Source organism: Hesperophylax consimilis, chromosome 3, assembly GCF_061612785.1.
Source record: "Hesperophylax consimilis isolate HC1 chromosome 3, BYU_Hcon_1.0, whole genome shotgun sequence".
NCBI classification, from domain to species: Eukaryota; Metazoa; Arthropoda; class Insecta; order Trichoptera; family Limnephilidae; genus Hesperophylax; species Hesperophylax consimilis.
Window position 1 is genome coordinate 27,662,868 of NC_142838.1, and position 21,786 is coordinate 27,684,653.

The window sequence follows — 21,786 nt, forward strand, 5'->3', positions numbered from 1 at the left end:
GGATTGCAGGCCATTAACGAATGAATTGATAGGTATCCTGGTAAACTTTTCGTAAAATATCAATGTTTTGTCACAAATTTGGAACACGTGTTCATAAAAAACTTTTTCGCATTTTGTCATTATATATTGTTAAGACAAAGGCTGGTGCATGGACTTGTGTTCCGATATTATTACGAATTTACTAAAAGTTTATCAGGTGGGCCTGCAGTCCCGTTTTTATACGGATTAGCAATAATTTGTATTTTAATAAATCAGCTATTTTTTTCCGTGGACACGTGTTTGCACCGTGTATGCAATAAGCAATATTTAAGTTTGCTTCTAGACGCACTGCAGGTATACATTAGTATATAAGTACAGCATTGCATTTACCCGACTAAAACTAGCTGTATACAACAATACAATATCTATGCTATTGTCCGGCCATTATGTCCAAACTTTTAAGCTTCCCTTTTTTAATCTTATTCATTACACTTACATGGGGCCTTGAATTATTTTCGGGTCTCCACATTAATAATACGAACGGGCATATTATCCTACCGGCTGCGCCAGTTTGTTGTGAATGATTCTTGATAAAATAAAACACCCTTTTAACAACAAGCACGTGTTTTCTTATTAGATTTTATCTTAAAATGGTGACGAGTGAATTGGACCACCATGTCCGTTGTCTTATGTTCATAGAAACTCTCTGTTTCGAGAATCCTTACGAAGGATTTTACACTAACAACATCTGTTGGAGAACCCCATGTACTCTGAACTATTAATAGTATCGCAGTTTTACCATAAAAACTAATTTTATAAACACCCTAATATAATAGAACTTCCTCCTTCTTCTGGCGCTTGTAAAATTAGATTGTTAATGTTAATTTTAGTTATCAGTTTCTACATATGTAAATATATATTTTATTAAGATAGTAGTTATAGGCCTTAGTCGTAAGTCTCTAGATATAAGTCTCAGACGTAAGTCACTAGTTTTAAGGCAGTAGCTCTAGTGTTAACTATTTAAGAAATATATTTGTACAGCGCCCTTGAGGTGATTTCTCACGAAAACGGCGCTATATAAATAAGCCAAATATTATTATTATAAGCCTCAAGGATTTCATTTTTACTGCACTACTTTCATCCTTACTCTAGCTTACTCTGCTAGTTTCAAGCCTCACTGCCATACATCAGAGTTAGTTTCACGACTCCATTGTGGTCTGCTAATCTCGCTTTTGCAAAAAGCATTGAATTACCTGTCTATTTGACGAAACAGAAAATAAGAAAAAACTAAAGAAGTAACAAGTAAACAACAAACCTAACATATTAATTTATTTTATTTTTACTAAAGGTAAACATGTTTACAAGACAATTTTATGCAAAGCACAAAGGATAACAATTTTTTTTGGGGGCGTCTCAAAAATATGGCAACTTCCCAAGGGCGTCACAGTTGAAAAAATTTTGGGAAGCCCTGAATCTAGTCAATTCACATTATGCAAGTGCATTATATAAGAAAAATAAATACAAAACAATACAAGAACAACACGTCAACTCACCAGAGATCAAATGGGAAAATAATTCACCGACTCCAGATATTTTCATATCAGAGGGTTCGGCTCGGTAGAACTTCTAATTGGACCTATAAATTCTACTGATCCCTCAATATAAATATTTAAAAAAATCTTTCATAATCCTACGTGTATTTAAAATGACTAATTTTTGCATTTTTATGTATAAATTCTTTGACAGATCTAATACGCCTAAATTTTGAATGAGAGAGCTAGGTATAAAGCCAATAACCGAAATAACAAGTGGTAATATTTTTATAGTCTAAGAATGCCAAATTCTTTTAATTTCATTTCCTAAATCTGTGTATTTTCTAATTTTTTCAGAAACAGATTTTTGAATATTACAGGAAGTTATTTTTTAAATTTTGTCATGTAAAACAATATCGGGTCTATTATGACTAATCGTTCGGTCTGTTAGTATAGTTTTATCATAATATATTTTATAAAATTCATTTTCTAAAAATGAATTTGGTTTGTATTCATAATATGTTATTATATTACGGCATTCAATCAAGTTATGTTTAATTATCAAACTTTGGTGAATTATTTTTAAAACTTGATTGTGCCTAAATGCATACTCAGACAGTGCTAATACAGAACATCCCGATATAATATGTTCTATAGTTTCCGGAAAAGCCAAACATTTTCTACATAAATCATCAATTTGATTTGTATATTTGATTATATGTTTCCTATAATTTTTAACATTAATGACTCTATCCTGAATGGCAAGCATAAATCCTTCTGTTTCTGCGCTCAACTCTCCAATACTCAACCATTTGTTTGACGAAAATTTTTCAACATACGTTTGGTTGAGATAATTGAAATGTTTTGCGTTAAAAGCAATAATTATTAGCCCCTTTAAAATTAATTCTCTCGGAAATTTTTATTTTATATTTGTGTTTCATGCTAATCATTATTGCTTATAATAATTTGATATTCTTTTATCATGTTATGTTTTGACACCCGTTTAATCCGGTTATCGAATTTCCCAACGAGGGAAAAAATAATATGTTGTTGACTGAAATTGATTTAATTTTAAAATACTTTTAATTTGTAGGTTAATATTTTTTCCTTGGCTCGCGTTCAGATTGTAAAATAATCTAAATTGTAAGATAATATTAATATTGTTGAGGTAGGCACAGTAAAGTGCATAATGCAGGCTATATCTATTTTGGAGAATGATTGACTGGTACCAGATTACGGATAACAGAGATAAGATTGCACCTTGGGAGCGAGTGCGAATACTGCACAAAGGTGACCCTCCCTCGCTCGTATATATAGGAGATAGAATATATATATCGTCACGTAACAAACAAAACGAATCAATACCCAAAGATCTTGATTTTTTACGAAATGAACGTAGTCAATATCTTACAATAAAAGATTTAAATTTGTTTTAGACCACTTTAATTTTAATTGCACTCTACCGGTTTCGGAAGCACCCTTCCTTCGTCAGGAGAATATTAAAACTAACCTATGATACAAAATATTGACAGATATTAAACAAAAAATATAATTTAGGTGTTTGAGTGGGAGGTTAACAAAGGGGGACGGGTAATTGCGGGAATTCTGGCAATAACAGAGCGGTTTACTGGAAATATATCTAGAATGGGACTAAACGATAAATTAATTTGGTTATTCAATATACTAGCGTTTGGTCTAAAACAAATTTATATCTTTTATTGTAAATTATGACGAGCCACAAAGTAAATGCTTACTACGAATATGTAGTCAATATCGTTCACATTTATAGCAATATAGGTATTATGAATACCTATACCATCATTAAAACTGTAAAACGAATAAACATCGGAGACTGACATACGTTTTAAAAGGTCTCGATTTTTCTTACGTGAATGGAGTCAATTTCGTTGACATAAATATCAAGAAAGGTATTAAGAATCTACCATCATATAAATAAATAAATAAAACAAACGAATCAACTTCGGTGGCCTTATAGAATAATTCAAATTTTCGAATGTGAACGGAGTTGACTGCGTTCACACACACATCCACTTAAGAGGAAGCTGCAAGCCAAAAATGTGTATATTCTTGGTATACCTTATGTCGTAGGTAATAGGCATTAAAATCGCTTGACAAACGGAGTCTAGAAACGTTAGATTTCAAGCACAAAACTGGTTTTTATTTATTTTGTAAATAATTTTATAAGTAAGCAAAACAGTTAATCAAGAGAAACTGTCACAGATAATCTTAGCTATAATACTGTATTTTTTAAAGTTTTTCCTTTATGCGTTCATACATTTCTATTGAAAACATATTTATTTTAGTAGTTTGCATTTATATTTTTTATTGAATAATTTATATATTTATTTGTATTCTACTCAAGCGAAGCGATAGGAAAACCTTCAATTTATCTAAAGCATATTTTTTGGATTCATAATGTACACAAATTTATTAATCAAAAATAGAGCTTTGGCATTAAGCTTCGCCTTATTATGAATCTACCGTCATGTGAGTTTGCAACAAATAAAGTAAATCGAATAAACATCGCGTCTTTGTCATTGAAGGTTGATACATTTTACTCATCCGTACCTCCGTGGTCGATGGGTAAGGCTCTCGACTCGCAAGCCGGAGGTCGCGGGTTCAAATCCCGGCGTGCGCAAGTCAATTTTATTTGATTAATTTGTGTTATTTCACAACTTACTCATATAAAATAATATATAGTATATTTGCGGCACGTTCCAGAGTGGAAGATACTCTCAGTATCACCCTTGTGTAAGACTACCATCCAGAATTGAAACGTTGCTAGAAATGGCTTTGGCCGTCTTTGGTGACCAGATCTGAATAGCAGGTAATTCCCTACCTTCCTCTTCCCCATATCATTACCCTATCCTGTACCTTTAGCCTCACAACTTACCCCAATTGGGGATGCCATAGTCTTAATGGCTCCAGACGGTTGGGAGTAGTCGGGACTCTTTTGCGGTTTCACATAAAAAAATCAATAATGTGGAATTTTCAAATTTATCACTCTCAAAAGTCACGAAGCGCCACTGATTAAAACCAATGGTAAATTGAAGGATTCGAAACCACATTATATAGAATATAATTTGGTTTAATCATTTGACTATGATACTTCCTGGCAACATCGATAATATTGAAGTCTGGGACCACTAGATCGTATATCAGAAGCCAGGATGAGGTAGTCATATTTTGCAAAAATATTAATTTATTTGGATCTCCTTCGGTCTACAAATCGTAACAACTTGACTTCAGTGCGTTTATAAAAAAATATATCTGAGCTTATCTAGAAACATTTTACGATTTTTTTCTTCTATATAATTGTAGGTAGGTAAGGATATATAAAATCCTGTTCGAAAATTTGTTGTTTAGTTTGTCTGATTTCTTACAGATAACCTAAAAAATTACGTAAGATTAGAGAAGTAGGCAGATAAAAATACACGCAGAGCAGAAGAAATATAACCCACCATGACATGCAATTAAATACATACATAGATAAATAACTTCAAAAGATAAGGAACTCGTGATAATAATGAGTAAATATATATATTTATTATATGAGTACGTGTGTTTAAAGCCTGTAACAGACCACCCTATAAGCTCGCTATATTTTCGTGGTTGGCCTATTTCAGCATATCGCTGAAATACATTCCCATTGAGATTGTATGGCGAGCGATATTCTGAAATATGCCAAGCCATGATGCGTATAGCGTAATCAAATCAGTCAGCCTCATTAGGCTGTGTTTTTAGTTATGTAGGTCCCTAAATATTTAGGTGCTTTGTAAAAATATTTTAATTTAGTGGTTTTATTTGTTGTTCTTGACACACACTGTTGTTGATTTTTTGCCTTTCTATAATGATTTAAACAATTGTTTCGGTTATCTAGTTGTTTTCTATTTACAAAAATCTTATATTAGGTTATGTGGAAATGTATCCTATAATTTATATAATATATGTATTAAAATATAATTTTTTAAATTTATTTTTCAAATGCACTTACTTTTAAAAAACATATTTATATTTTAAATCAAAATTTTTATCATATTACAATGAATGGCGTATTAATTACACATTCAATTTGTCAAACTTATTGCGTTTATAATTAGGTTTATTAATTAATTAATTAATTGTACGATCAGACCCTCTATCTAAGGTCAAATAAGCATTATTTTAATTGAATTAGCTACTATCGAAAAATAACTATAATATTATTAAATTGAACGATATAATATTGTGGGGAATGGTAATTATATAATGAATAATTGTCTCACTTTGAATGTAAAACCTCACGGGTGTCATTATAAGTGTACAATACAATAATGTATAGATATTTTTGTGGGGAATAATAATTATATAATTAATAATTGTCTCACTTTGAATGTAAAACCTCATGGGTTTCAATACAGTATATATAGATATTTTTGTGGGGAATAATAATTATATAATTGTCTCACTTTGAATGTAAAACCTCATGGGTGTCATTATAAGTGTACACTACATTATATATAGATATTTTTGTGGGGAATAATAATTATATAACTGTCTCACTTTGAATGTAAAACCTCATGGGTTTCATTATAAGTGTACAATACATTATATATAGATATTTTTGTGGGGAATAATAATTATATAATTGTCTCACTTTGAATGTAAAACCTCATGGGTGTCATTATAAGTGTACAATACATGAATTTATAGATATTTTTTGTTGTTATATTGCTAAGTTATTAGATTAATTTTATTTTCTGTACATTCTTATTAAAACCTGTCAAAATTAACAGAACGGGCGGCGGTTACTGAAGAGATAAACCGATAGATGTTCGTTTTGGTCGTGTCTGTGTGTCCGTAGTAAGCTCAAATGGACCATGTTATAAAGAAACCATCGGACATACAAAATGGGAAACTGAGATGATCGTATTTAAATATTTGTGGAATTAAAAAAAAAGTTACATCGCTGTGTTAAATGGTAGAATTTACCTACTTCTTTTTTCTTTGATTTTTGTGGGTTTCATACACAGACATATGAATATATAGACTAGAAATTAAAGGTGAGGGGTAAAATCAACTGTTGAAGAACGAAGGGGGTAAAGCTGACTATATTACTTTATTCGTCAATAAATCAATCTGACAGTATATAGGCATCTCGCATTATAATATCACCATTTAGTTCTTAAAAGTAAAATCTGCTTTTGAATTTTTACATGGGAGCGCAAATTACTCGCCACGTTATGAACAAATTTGCGAAGTCCAAATTCGGCAAAAAAAATTTCTTCTATTTTCAGAGTCGAATATTTTGTTTACGTATTTAGTTAAGACACTTTTATAAGTGTTCATAATTTACTTCCCAGTAACAACGATGCGCACACTTGAGAATCGCTACATTCGACCAATGTTGGCTCGATGTGATAGTATATGTTTCTACAACTGATTCATATATTATACGACGTGAATAAGCTTAAAATGATGCTTTAAAATGATGCTTACATATGGAATGTAATACGACAATTGGGTTTATTCTCTTTTTCACATCTATTTTTACAAGTTTTCATATCACAAGCCACTATTTTGCCGTGTTATTTCATAAAATGCCTCGACCATAGCTCGACGCTAGTTCGAACAAGAATGATGACGTCATATTCTCAAGATTCACGGGAAGCCATACGCGAGCCCAGCCGGTTCCAATGGAACCGGTATGGGGAGTGGGGAATAATACGCTTTTAATCACTTAGGGCAGGTCTACTAATATTCATATGTCTATGGTTTCATACTAATAATGGTTCACGGCCTATCTCCCTTGTTTATGTCAGAACCCAAAGAAGAAGTAGGAAACTGGAGCCAGGGGACATGAAGAGATAGCGGTAGATTAAAGACAGCCCGCTTACACGCTGACTCACTATCGCAGCCCTCTCTAGAGGTTATCCTACCGAATGAAAAGTAACTCATTCATTATCAATGATTCTGTCCTGACGCGACCCCTGGGAATTGAGGTTAACAAAAATAACAACAAATAATAACTCAACAAATAATCTCTTAGTTGCAGCACCAACAAAATTGTTGATAATGTTGTTATTTTAATATGGAGAAGGAATAATAGTGATTACATCATTATTATAGTTTGCATCGCAGCGAGAATGGATGAAACTATGTATGTACATTGTTCCGTTTGAAAAAATGTTAAAAATAGATGCACTTTTATATCACTATGTAGGAGAAACACGACAGGTTGTCGCGATAGCTCAGTGGTTAGAACAGATATCCCAAGCTCAAGTTTCGGACGCGTATTTACAAAGCCTATAATATTTCAGTCATGGTGACTGCTAAATTAGTTTTTGTTTGTGCAAAATCATTTACAAAGCCTATAAATTACATATAGTTGTGTTACAACAATCCATACAGTCAACTTATGTAACTAACAAGGTTCTGCAGTGCCTCCACGATGTTCACTGAAGGGAGGTTGCACTCATTCGCTGCCTTACATGCCACCGACTTGCCAGCTTCTGGGGCAGGACGCGGAAGTCAACCAACCTCATTGTCGTGATTGCATCTGAGTGGCTTAGTTTAGTTTGGCTTATTTCCACTCAATGAGTAATGGATGCAGATAATGCGGCGACCACCCTGATGGACAAGGCTTTAATTTTCGTTTTGTTATTAATTTTATTTATTTATATGATGTTTTTATTTTCTGGCATTGTCTATATTATTACCGATTAACTAACTATCCTCCCAGTCCTGCTGGATTTAAATTAAATAAATAAAATACACCATTTCTATTAATTTTCCAAAATACTTTTATACCTTCACACTACATTACTATGTTAAAATAGGAAATCCTATACTGTAAATAAATGATGTATTAAAAATATTGTCATTGAATGTTACTTAAATGTTTACATACATTATTCCAACTTTTGTGTGATGGGTGATGGCGGATCAGAGTATAGTGTCACTTTTTTTATTTATTTCCTACGAGTATAAATGTATCTGAATTTCAGAACTTCTGTTAATATTATTAATTCACTCTCAATCTATCGAAAAAAAATGATATAAATAAATATATATCTAATATAAATATAATAATAATACAATGTATAATATATATATATAAAACACTGCAGTGACATATACTGACAAAATCAAAGCTAACAATAATAATAATACTTAACGCCATCTATCAATTCATCCTATTGCCATTCAATGAACTTAAAAAAAATATTAAATTTATTTTAAAAAAAACCACAACGGCAAGCAACTGAACGAAGACATCCAACCTGGATGGATAATATCACAAATTGCAAACCAAAAAAACATTAATAATCAGTTAAGCGATTTTTCAAAAACCATTACAAAAAATCGATAGTTGAGAGGAAAAATCTCCACATAAAAATGAAAGAAGTTGAACAACAAAAATCTAAAACACATTGTTAACCAATCGCTGCAAAATTCCATTGATACGTCTCTTGAAATCAATGGAGTTGACACAAAGAAAGAAGAAAATCTTAAAATACCAATGGAACGCATCTTTAAAAAAATAAGGTGTGGAGACTTACTGGACATACCAATAGCACAAACCAATTTGATCTTGCATTTTTTATGGTTGACATCAGTATAAATATACCAAACGCTATACTAAACCCGATCTCGAATGAATATCTAAATGTTCTGTATTCTACAGAATATCTATCCTACATAAAAAAAACACCACTAGACCTAATTACCCTATCGATACATTTCTAGATCATTTTTTTCTACAATCAAATAAAAATTAACTGCATAAATCCGCTACAATTAAAATTGACCACTACCTCACTTTCTACGGCCATCATTCTCCAAATATGCCCATCTTTGCTGAACCAAGTAATCTTAAATACTACAAAAATGCATTCTAAAAAGTCAAGAACCAATAGCACCACCAAAAATTAAGCGTACACAAATAGAACAATGCATGTCGAACGCGGATCTCAATAGAACATAGAAACAAACTTTTCAAAATCTATAAAAATCACGAAAAAATTGCACAACCTACAATGTAGCACAGAACCACACCAAACGGAATGAATATATTATATTTAGAAACTACTTAAACACAATCATAAAAAAACAAAAACAACAATACTACTCTACACAACTACACAATGCGCACACCGACTCAAAAAAACGGAACGTCAATGAAATTTCAAATAGAAATCAAAAGTTATTTTTTTTTTTAATGATAAACCTATTGTTTATAAGGAATGGTTTTTTATGCATATCACAAAGGATAAAACATTATTATAAGCAATAATTAGTCGCTTGAAATATCCATTCAAATTGAAAATATCTCCCGAGTTCAATTCAATTCCCGTCGGCATTACACAATAGTTTATCATTAAAAAATAATAACTTTTGATTTCTATTCGAGAGCATTGCTAACAATTTCAATCACTTCTTTACAAACGTCGCCTCAACCCTTATAGATAATAATCCCAATCTTAGTATTCACTCAAATCAAACTCTCCCCAGCCTTTCAGATACTAAAAACACTACATCTGAGTTTTCTACATTCAGAGAAATAACATAACTTGAAATCTTAAAACAAATTGATAACCCTAAAGAGAAGTTTGCAAATAGCCCGGATTACTTAAGCAATACCACAATTGAATAAATTAAGAAACACATAATCATCCCATTACATCACATCTTTAACAATTGCATCAGACATATTATTTACCCCGACAATTTTAAACTCTCCCACATCATTCCAATACATAAATCCGGATCCCAATGTAAAACAGACAACTACAGACCAATAACTCCAACTTCACAACTATCAAAAATCTTCGAAAATTGTTTAAACAGCAAATATGAATTTTCTAGAATTTAATTCGATACTCTTAGCTAATCAATATGGCTTTAGAACAAACCTCTGCACCGACGACGCTATCTTTAGTTTAACCAAAAACATATACTCTAACACTAAGACTAACGATTTTCTTAGACCTAAAGGAAGCGTTTGACACGGTCAACCATAGAATTCTATTAAATAATATCTTTAACGATGGTATCAAAAACAAAAGTCTCATGCTATTAAAAAGCTACTTATTAAATCGCCAACAATCCACAAAAAAATAGGATCAAGCTCTTATGATCTAGTAAAACATGGTGTTCCACAAGGAACTGTCTTAGGACCATTACTCTTTCTAATCTACATCAATGACCTATACAACACAGTAATACCAGGTAAAATTCTCTCTTTTGCCGATGATACTGCAATAACAGTACAAGGTAAAACAAGGGAAGATATAATTAGTAAAGCCAACAAACGCATTGCATCAGTCAAAGATTGGCTAGATAGAAATTTTCTTAGTCTAAATTATGATTAAACTGTTTTTATTCCCTTCTATAATACCCAAAAGTCATCCCCTAAAAAATCTAAACCTGAAGTTCCATAATGTTAATTGTAACCCTGCGACATGCTCAAACTGCAAAGATGTAACATTAGGAAAATGTATTAAATATCAAGATGTAACTATTGACTGTCAAATAAAAAAAAAACTGTCAAAAAACTGAGGCACCTAATTTACATATTCAAACGCATGAGCAATATTGTTAACATAAAAACCATGAGGATTCTTTATGATGCAATGGTACTTTCATCCATTTCCTACGGAATAATCGCCTGAGGAGGTTCATACAATAACCATATGAAACCTCTAGAAATTGTTCAGAAGTCTATCTTTAAGATAATGCACCAGAAGACCAAGACAATTTATTTAAATTTACCAATTTATTCTTATTTTTTATGTTTGAAAGTATTTGTCAAATTAAAATTATACTACCAACCATGTAAAAGCCCTCTGGGCGTTAAATAAATAAATAAAAAATAAAAATAAAAAAAGACATATCCCACCGATCAATTGTTTCAGAAAACTGACATTATGGAACTAAGGCGGATCTACTGTGTCCAATGTATATACACTCGTCCTTATAATTTCTGTAAAAACCCAAATCGTTCTAGACAGAGACACAACATATTCATGTACACAGTGTCCCACTGCAAAACCTGGCTGGTCCAAAGACACATTAAATATATTGGCCCAAAATTGTTTAATTCCTCACCGAATTCCATCAATATGTGCCAAAACCTAAACTCGTATAAAATGAATGTTAAAAGCTGGGTAAGAAAATCTGGAAGTTATAATTTTTTACTATAATTTGTACTACGCCTATGATGCCTAAAATACGCCACTACCGCCTACATTAAAAACCTTTTAAAATTACTTTAACTTCAACTTTAACTTAAACTTTAACTGTTTTTACTAAATTCACAGCAACTCCTGTAAAATCACATTCATCTATCTATAGGTACTATATTTTTTTTCTTTATTTAACCACCACTGTTTTGTATACATAATTTATAATACCCACGCACAGGCTTCGCCTTTGTGGGATTTTTTTTGTTACTGTCTTATATTTTGTATAATTATACAGGGTGTATCGGCACTAACCCGACAAACTTTAACCAGCTATTCCTTAGCACATTTGGAGCAAAAAATGTTATGGGCACTTTGCTGTCCGGTAGCATTTTTTTTTCAATTAAAAACAAAAAACTTTAAAATTTCCACACTACATCACTGTCATTGGCTTTGCGTTTCGTGTTCAACAGCTGTTATAAGCAAGTATGTCAAAAAGCGTCTTCGCTCTTTCGCACACACTAAATAATAATAGTTAAAAATGAGACGAATGGTGCCGTGCCATTCCGTTGTGATGCTAAAAGTGCGCCAATATAGGTACACACGTGCATTATTCAACGGAATTCGAATAAAATATTTGCCAGATGGGTTTTCAAAATTTGACAAAGGATAAAACAGTGGTGACATGTGGTGAAAAAATGAATAATAATTTTTTTATTTAAAAAAAACGTTACCGGACAGCAAAGTGCACATAAGATTTTTTACTCCAAATATGCTAAGGAATATCTGGTTAAAGTTTGTCGGGTACGTGCCGATACACCCTGTATATGTACATGTAAATATCTTCCTATCAGATTAGAATTTTTGGTGTTTTTGTTGTTTATAGGATTCTTAATACTGTGCATTTAATGGTAGTAAGACAAATATGCATATTTCTATACGACGATGCAACTAACAACGCCACCTTCCTTTTAAGAACCAATGACAAAAATCGCTGCTTGGTAGATACCCTGTATTATTATGACCATTAACACACCCAGCACCATTGGCACCACTGTTTGACAGGATACACTGTTAAAAAATGACAATTAATTTGCTCATATGTGTGTTCACAGCTATCACCATCGGAGTGCGCATCGTGGGCCCCGCGGGTGGCTTCATCTTGGGCTCCTTCTGCACCAGGGTGTACGCCGACCTATCCTCGCCCCCCGGACTGCACCCCACCGACCCCAGCTGGGTGGGCGCTTGGTGGCTCGGTAAGTCACTGTCAACCCAACCACTGTATACTATAGATGTTCATTGCCCAAATAAGCTGCAAGGTTGGAGACTCATCTAGACGTGGACGAAATGCAATGAATCAATGTAAACAATTATTTTTATTCACTAAATGAATGCACAGAATTAATTATTTTGGTTCGCCAAATTAATCTAAATAATTTTGCTTAATGCACTGAATCAGATTCAGTTACAATATTGTAGTGCCATCTTGACGTGGACGAAAACAGAAGGAATCAAAATAATCAATTCTTTTGATTTACTAAATGAGTCGGTTCTTTTAATTCACTGAATTAAAAGAACCGACTTTTAAGTAAGTAATCAATTCATGGGCTTACTCCACCGAATCTTATTCAATTACACTTAAACAAAACTACTGAATGAATTAAAGGAATCAATTCTTTTGTTTACTGCACTGAATCTGACTTTACAGTAAATTGATTTTTGATTCCCTATTTCAAAACATCCCGTCAAATCAGTCGGCCAAATACTCAAATCACCACAACATGATAATGTCATTTAGGTGCAAATAGATATGCAAAAATTTGTGAAAATCTTTGTTAGTATTATAATTTGGGAGGTTAAACTAGATTTCACCAATATTAAAAAATTGGACCATTTTAGGATTGAATAGAATATATAATATGTACCTGAAACTGAATTCAATGATCGAATCAAACAGAATTGCTTCACGGAATCGCCAATGAATTTGGCCACGTCTGGATTATTCACCAAGTGTGGATTTCGCCTGTGCTTTGGAGGACAATAATTATTTATTCTACCAAAACCTTTTAGTTCATCGATCAATTGTAAGGGACCCCCCTCGGCTAAAAACGCTTGAACGGTTAATATACCAAGATATAAATTCGTACCTACTATGTTGGCTTCAAAATGTTAAATTTGTTAAAAGAGTCAGATATTAATTTTGAACAGGTATTAATTACCCTACAAGAGTGAGAAGTCTCCAATGTTCACCTAAATCTGTGAACGACGTTGAATTTTTGTTTTTTGTTTTGTTAATTCAATAGTATTATTATTACGTTTACAAAACACAGTTTATTACTAAACAAGTTCTGTTGTGTAATTATTATTACGCCTGACGGCTGTTTCGCCCTCTGAAGGCATTATTAAATTGTCAAAAAAATAATAAATTTAATGGTTCTACAAATTAAACTTGATAACAATAATAAAAAATTAAATAAAACCGTTGAATTTATTGAAGGGATATTCAGTAATTTTAAAACTACGTGTTCCCGTCATGATGCTATCGTTGACAAGTATTATTACGATCTCCAAGACTTGGCGTTTAGTTTCTGATGATATTGTTTCCACATGACTGTGAAGCCAGGCTGTGTAGTGTTAGGCGACAATAGGTGCCTCCTTCGACAGTGCCTCAGCTGGGAATACGTGTTTTGCTTGTAAATATTACAAGAATGACCAATTCCGTTCATTCGCGCCTACGGTTATGCGTAGGAAATAGTTTGAACAGCGTCACAATTTCTCTACGAATTCGGAGGTCATATTATAATAATATGAGTCCTATACCTTGGAATGTAATAATTTTTACACGGCTTTCTTAGTCCTCATTTTGAGATCATCTTGAACAGATATTGCATGTTTTTTCGTTTTATTACTTTCTGTCTTTTGCTCCTCTAAGGACGGAAGAGAAACGGGCTAATCCTGAAAGTTCACATATATGTTATTGCTTGCTCGTGATAAGCGACTCATTAATTTAGAATATTTTAACGATTTATCGGTAACTATGTGAATTAAATATATGACTGGAGTACATAATTCCAATATAACGGCTTTGTAAAATATTAAGAGAATTATTGCATTTCAAACAAACCTGCAAGACAGATAACTCAGAATACGAAATAATCACACGAATAGTGGGTAAGCATTTTTCTTCCACGTGTATCAATATAAATAAACCAATATAGCAGACAACAATAACATTCAATGACAGCTGTCGTGTTTTTATTTCACTCTTGAAATATCTCAAAATAAAATAAAAAATTCTAGCTAAAATCTAAATATCTATATTTTAATAGCTTTAATAGTGAAGTGAAGTTATACTAATTAATATTTCGTGCCAAAATGACTACACGAGCAACTGCAAAAACACTAAATACTACGGACACCCAACTCCTCCAACTTCTTGACAAAAAGTTTGAAGAATTTAAGGTACAATTTCTGGAAATCATCAGAAACGAGTATAAAGAAGAAATCGAGGAATTAAAAAATAAAATATTAACTCTAGAAAAAAAAATTGATACGAAAAAAAACAACAACCTTGAAAAAACTCTGGAACAAAACGCCGTAATACAAAGTGAATTTAAAGAATTACAAAAACAATTGGATGCTAACGAACAACACGCACGCATTAATAACATAGAGATCATTGGGATACCAGAAAAAAAAACAAGAGAACCTGACGGAGATTATCAAAAGGATCTATTCAGAATTAAATATAGTAAGCGACGACATTGAATACGCCACCCGAGTCACCCCCAAGGAGAAGATTGAAGGAAGACCGCGGAATATTATAGTAAAACTAAAGGGCAGGAAACAGAAAGACGAAATCATAGCAGCAATCCGGACAAGAAGGGGCCTAACAGCAGAGGATATTAACTTTAATGGAAAACTACGGATCTATATAAATGAACATTTAACTCATAAAAACAAAGTACCTACTCTACAAAAAGGTCAGAGAGTTTACCAAAATTAATAAATTCAAATTCTGTTGGATCAAAAATTGTAAAATTTATGTAAGACTTAATGAAAACACAAATCACCATTGCATAAATAATTATAATGATCTAGAAAAACTAAAAACATACAATATTTCCATCAACTAACTTTCCAGCAACTTTATATTAACTGCACTACTTAATACAATGGAATCTCTAGAATTATACTATCAAAACTTAAGAGGTCTCAGAACCAAGACACATATTTTTCTTCAAAATGTATTATTAAACAACTATGACATTATATGTCTCAGTGAAACATGGCTTAACAATTCAATCTTTAATGAGGAACTTTTCGATCCACGGTACCATATTTACAGACGAGATAGAGATTATCATAACCTCAATCAAAATCGCGGTGGTGGAGTTTTAATTGCAGTCAAAAGTAAATTAATTTCTGATCAAAAACTAGAATGGGATTCTGAAGCGGAAGACATATGGGTAACTATATCACTTCCTGGTAAAAAAATTCACATATGTACTTCGTACATCCCACCTGACAATAAACATCTTATAAATATTTATATGCACAACATTGTCTTCTTATGGTTATGGTTATGATATGATTTATATGCACAATATTGTTTGTATTCTTATGGTTACCAATGTATCGATAATCTTTTATTTTATATAAATTTTAGTTTTTTTTTTCCCCTTTATTTTTGTTATTTTTGTTGTATTATTTTGTTCTATTATTTTATACAATTCTTTTATTTTATATAATTATAACTTCACATTTCTCATAAATTTAATTATTTCTTCTAATGCTGTCTTACGTAAAGTCACAAGGAGGAAATCCGTAATTGGTTTTATTTTGGCTATTTTACTTATGTACAATCTGTAAAAATGTAACTGTTGATTTCCCAAAAATGAATAAATAAAGGAATAAATAAATAAATGAAATGAATATTAAGCATTTAGGCAGGAAAATCACGAGTAATAGGTATAACCTTGAAATTACGCGTTAATGCGAATTTTTAAGTAATAAACGCAAATTTAGCTATTTTCATGAGAATAACGCGAAATTCGTCATTTTCCGGCAAATGACGCAAATTTTCGCATTTTAAAATATGAAAGGAGTAACAAACATCTAAATATTTATTTGTCTGTTTTGACAAGCTTTAACTGCCAAAGCCATGCAGATAACTTCATCCGAAAATGCCGCATTAATATTTCGATTTTGAAGAAAAAAAATACTGCGATCCGCCACTATTTTTTTTCTTAAAAAAACCGAAAAGTTAACATAATGTCACATTTGTTACAATATATCTCAAAAATAAATAGAATTTGGCAAACATAATGCGAATTTGAAAATTGCGTTTTTAGCGATTTAATAATGATTATTGGAACTTAAATAGCGCCGTTTTTGTGAAATTCTTTTTTTTGTATTTTATTTTGAGGTTCCTAGTACCTAAGGGTTATTTATTCCACGGTAGCAACAGAGAGACACGTAGTATTTAAATACCCCATTTGGGCAACAATCGTACGAGTTGTGGGCAAATAATATTATTTATCGTACAGATAGTAATAAAAAGGAAAGAAAGCATTTGATCAGTAACTATAAGCACGGGCAGTAGGAGTAACCAGGGATTCGTATTTCACGGTCGCCAAGGGTAAGCAATATAAGCAATTGGACAGTAATCATAAGCACAAGCGGTAGTAGTGAGCAGGGATTCTTATTTCACGGTTAGCCAGGGTAAGCAATATAAGCAATTGGACAGTAATCATAAGCACAAGCGGTAGTAGTGAGCAGGGATTCTTATTTCACGGTTAGCCAGGGTAAGCAATATAAGCAATTGGACAGTAATCATAAGCACAAGCGGTAGTAGTGAGCAGGGATTCTTATTTCACGGTTAGCCAGGGTAAGCAATATAAGCAATTGGACAGTAATCATAAGCACAAGCGGTAGTAGTGAGCAGGGATTCTTATTTCACGGTTAGCCAGGGTAAGTAATGTAAGCATTTGGGCAGTAATCATAAGCACAAGCGGTAGTAGTGAGCAGGGATTCTTATTTCACGGTTAGCCAGGGTAAGCAATGTAAGCATTTGGGCAGTAATCATAAGCACAAGCGGTAGTAGTGAGCAGGGATTCTTATTTCACGGTTAGCCAGGGTAAGCAATATAAGCAATTGGACAGTAATCATAAGCACAAGCGGTAGTAGTGAGCAGGGATTCTTATTTCACGGTTAGCCAGGGTAAGCAATATAAGCAATTGGACAGTAATCATAAGCACAAGCGGTAGTAGTGAGCAGGGATTCTTATTTCACGGTTAGCCAGGGTAAGCAATATAAGCAATTGGACAGTAATCATAAGCACAAGCGGTAGTAGTGAGCAGGGATTCTTATTTCACGGTTAGCCAGGGTAAGCAATATAAGCAATTGGACAGTAATCATAAGCACAAGCGGTAGTAGTGAGCAGGGATTCTTATTTCACGGTTAGCCAGGGTAAGTAATGTAAGCATTTGGGCAGTAATCATAAGCACAAGCGGTAGTAGTGAGCAGGGATTCTTATTTCACGGTTAGCCAGGGTAAGCAATGTAAGCATTTGGGCAGTAATCATAAGCACAAGCGGTAGTAGTGGCGGGGATTCTTATTTCACGGTTAGCCAGGGTAAGCAATGTAAGCATTTGGGCAGTAATCATAAGCACAAGCGTTAGTAGTGAGCAGGGATTCTTATTTCACGGTTAGCCAGGGTAAGTAATGTAAGCATTTGGGCAGTAATCATAAGCACGAGCGTTAGTTGTGAGCAGGGATTCTTATTTCACGGTTAGCCAGGGTAAGTAATGTAAGCATTTGGGCAGTAATCATAAGCACAAGCGATAGTAGTGAGCAAGGATTCTTATTTCACGGTCAGACAGGGTAAGTAATGTAAGCATTTGGGCAGTAATCATAAGCGCAATCAAACCACCCTTAACTCTTTGGTGTACACTTAATGCATGCCGTTTTAGAATTATCAAGTTCACGGTAATATATTTTATCGAGTGGCATCACCTTTTTTTTTCTTTCGCCAATGTCAAATGTCACTTTTTCTTTAACAAAGTGAAGATTCTCGAAAATTGGTTGGAGGTTAGAATTACAGTTTTGTTTTGCTGTTATTATTTTGATTTTCTTAGGTAAGTAGATACAATAATACAATACTTATATGTAATAACTCGTATTTTTCCGGTACACTTATTAGTTTTGAGAAATTTTTTTAGGTTTTTTATTTTTTTTTTCATACGTAAATTGTTCATATTAATTTTTATTAAATACATGGTACCTATTGTAAACCTGCAACAATTTTTTTAAATCAAATATCATTAAAAAATTACAAAAAAAAAAATTCTTTATATTTCCTTGCATATGCATGTAAATATCTACAAAATATATTTTTTTCCAGTAAAATAAATAAATCATGCATTTAAGGGTTAACTTCAGCAGTATTTCTTAGCAGGGATTCTTATTTCACGGTCGCCAAGTGTAAGCATTTGTGCAGCTATCAATCCTAACCGATGAGCAAGACGTGCAAAGTGTGCTACGTAGGCCAGACAAAAAATCCCCAGACTGATGATTATTTCCATTCAATGTCGCGGTCACGGTCATTCTGTGGCCCCTTCCCGCCTATCCGCCTAGCCGCCTAGCGCTGTTAGCCAGAGGAGTGGAACTGAGAAGTCGGGATAGAAGAGAAAGCTAATCTGAGTCCGCGGCCGTCCAAAGAAGATCACATCACTAAAGCAATCTGTATTTGTTTATTTACCATATGACCCGTAAGATAACTGTGAAGCATATTCCGTGAGTATTATAAAACTCTAAAATGTTATAATTTATGGTAATATATTTTTACGTTTAACGCCCCAAGGCCGTACCGAGATAGTAATTTCATGTTGGTGTGTGTGTGCGTAAATTGTTTTAAAATTATCTTCGTGAAAATCAATGTTTAGCGCGATAACAACATTCTTTCGGCAATAATGTTTCATTCATCTGAGTTGGCGCGATCTAGGCGTCATAACAAAAATTAAAAATAAACGATATTCACCTTATGAACTGACAAGTTCCAAATTTTTCAAAATATAACAATGAGAGTAATAATTAAAAGTAACAAATTTTTTGGTAAGTTTTTAGATTCTCACGGCCAAAAGCATTTTTGTTGTTTGTTTTTGGGGTGTTATGCCGTGTTGCGCTAACTCCTTCTTTAGTCGACGTTTCGAACAGCGTTGCAGTGTTTAATTAATTTACACATCTTCGGATCTACCGGATCTGCCCTGATGATGGACACTGCAACGCTGTCCGAAACGTCGGCTAAAGAAGGAGTTAGCGCAACACGGCATAACACCCCAAAAATAAACAACAAAAACAAATTTTTTAATTGCGATGGTATTTATACATACAATAATAAACAACCGATTACCAAAACACTTTCTTTTGTTATACATTCACAGACATAACAGAAGAAAGTGCAATGAATTACGCTTCCAAAAAAGGGACAAAGCCAATACACAAAATAGTTTACAATACAAAATAATACTGCCGGGAATCATGAAGTCTGACCAATTGATACATAGAAACTGGATTGTAGGAACCATATTATTAATCAAAAGAAAATCTAATCTATATAAATAAAAATATAAATGTTCGTTTGTTTGAAATCTTAAATCTCCGAAAGTTCCTCAATTTTAAATTTTTATATACAGTACCTTGTATAGATTTCACCTGTGAGCTGTGACAGATAAAAACATGCTTTTTTTGAAAATCAGCGCAATCTGTTGGAAGCAAAAGCAACACGCGCTATTGTTTCTCTATCTACACAGACAGACTGAGCCACATCAACGCGTGGCGGGGTACAGCTAGTAAATAATAAAAAAATGTAATAATGTTGATTTGTAAGTAATAATAAATCAGACATTTGTAAACTTGGATGTACAAATGGCTAAAATAAAATTAATAAATACGTCAATAGAGCGTAGTTTTTTTCCAGTTCACGACATGTTTAGTAAAAATAAACTTTTCATTACGCCGTTTTACCGCAAGGGTAGGCAACACGTCAGACACTTCTGGCATATAATCTCCTTGCTACCTTCACGCCAATTTCATTCCTCCTCACGAGCAAAGCGCACCCAGTGAGGCCCAGATGATCAAATAATGTTTGAAAATACATAATTTTATTGAAACAATAATAATTAAATAATATGTCTTCGACTGTTTCTTTAGAATTATGGCGCAGTAAGTATATGAACAAGAGTACGCCGGATATTCTTTCCCTCCTTCATCTCATCCCCGCTTTCTTATTAAACCTCACAACATTTAGTTTGCCAGAGTCCCACTAGCTCCGAATGTTCAAATAATCAGAATGGCGCTGATAGTTCATTTCGTGGAAAGGTTACATTTGAATTTTTGTAAAACACCCAAACAAACAGCCTGACCTAAAATCACACTATACACGGTGTCTGTAAACTCGTGGTACAAGCCGGAAACTGGCAAATCTACATCACATTTGTAGTGGTATATTTATTTTTTGAGTTTTTGTTTTCGAGTAATTCAAATTCCAAATATTCGGTCGCTACGGGGTTACTATGAGCTGTTCATTAAATGTCGACTTTAAAAGTATTTTTAACCCTTTATTTGCCCAAAAAATGGAATAAAAATCAGAATGCTCAGATCGATTTTTGAGTCTCTAGTAATTAGAGTCCGGACACTGTATATAATTTAATAAGTTTATTTTGTGTTTATTGGTCCCCGTTTGAAACGGTTTAGCGCCACTGATGTCTGTTGATTCCGCTGCACCCGTTACAACTAGCCCTGCTTGATGCATCGGGACTATTCACTCAATTGGCAGATGCTAGGTGCGACTAGCTCTAGCTCTGGCCATGCAGTCAAGTCGGGCAATATCTTTTACATATTTGCCTTCTTCAGGTCGAATCATTTGATTTTTTTATGCCTCATGCATTTGGAATCAATGACACATTATCGATTTGACTTTTATATTCGTCTTCAATAATAATAATAACTCTCGTAAAAACGGTGTCTGGCGAATAAATTGTCTAACCTCGCATGCATTTTTAATTGGCTTAGAATAAATCACGTGAATA

General features: G+C 33.1%; 1 protein-coding gene across 1 annotated transcript in view; it reads left to right on the top strand.

Annotated features, from left to right (window-relative positions):
* Oatp74D (Organic anion transporting polypeptide 74D) overlaps positions 1-21,786 on the top strand; it is a 77,139-nt gene that overhangs the window by 16,887 nt on the left and 38,466 nt on the right. Inside the window, exon 3 of the mRNA XM_089649990.1 lies at positions 12,811-12,951. Coding sequence (XP_089506116.1) covers positions 12,811-12,951 — 141 coding nt within the window. The remainder of the gene's footprint in view (positions 1-12,810; positions 12,952-21,786) is intronic.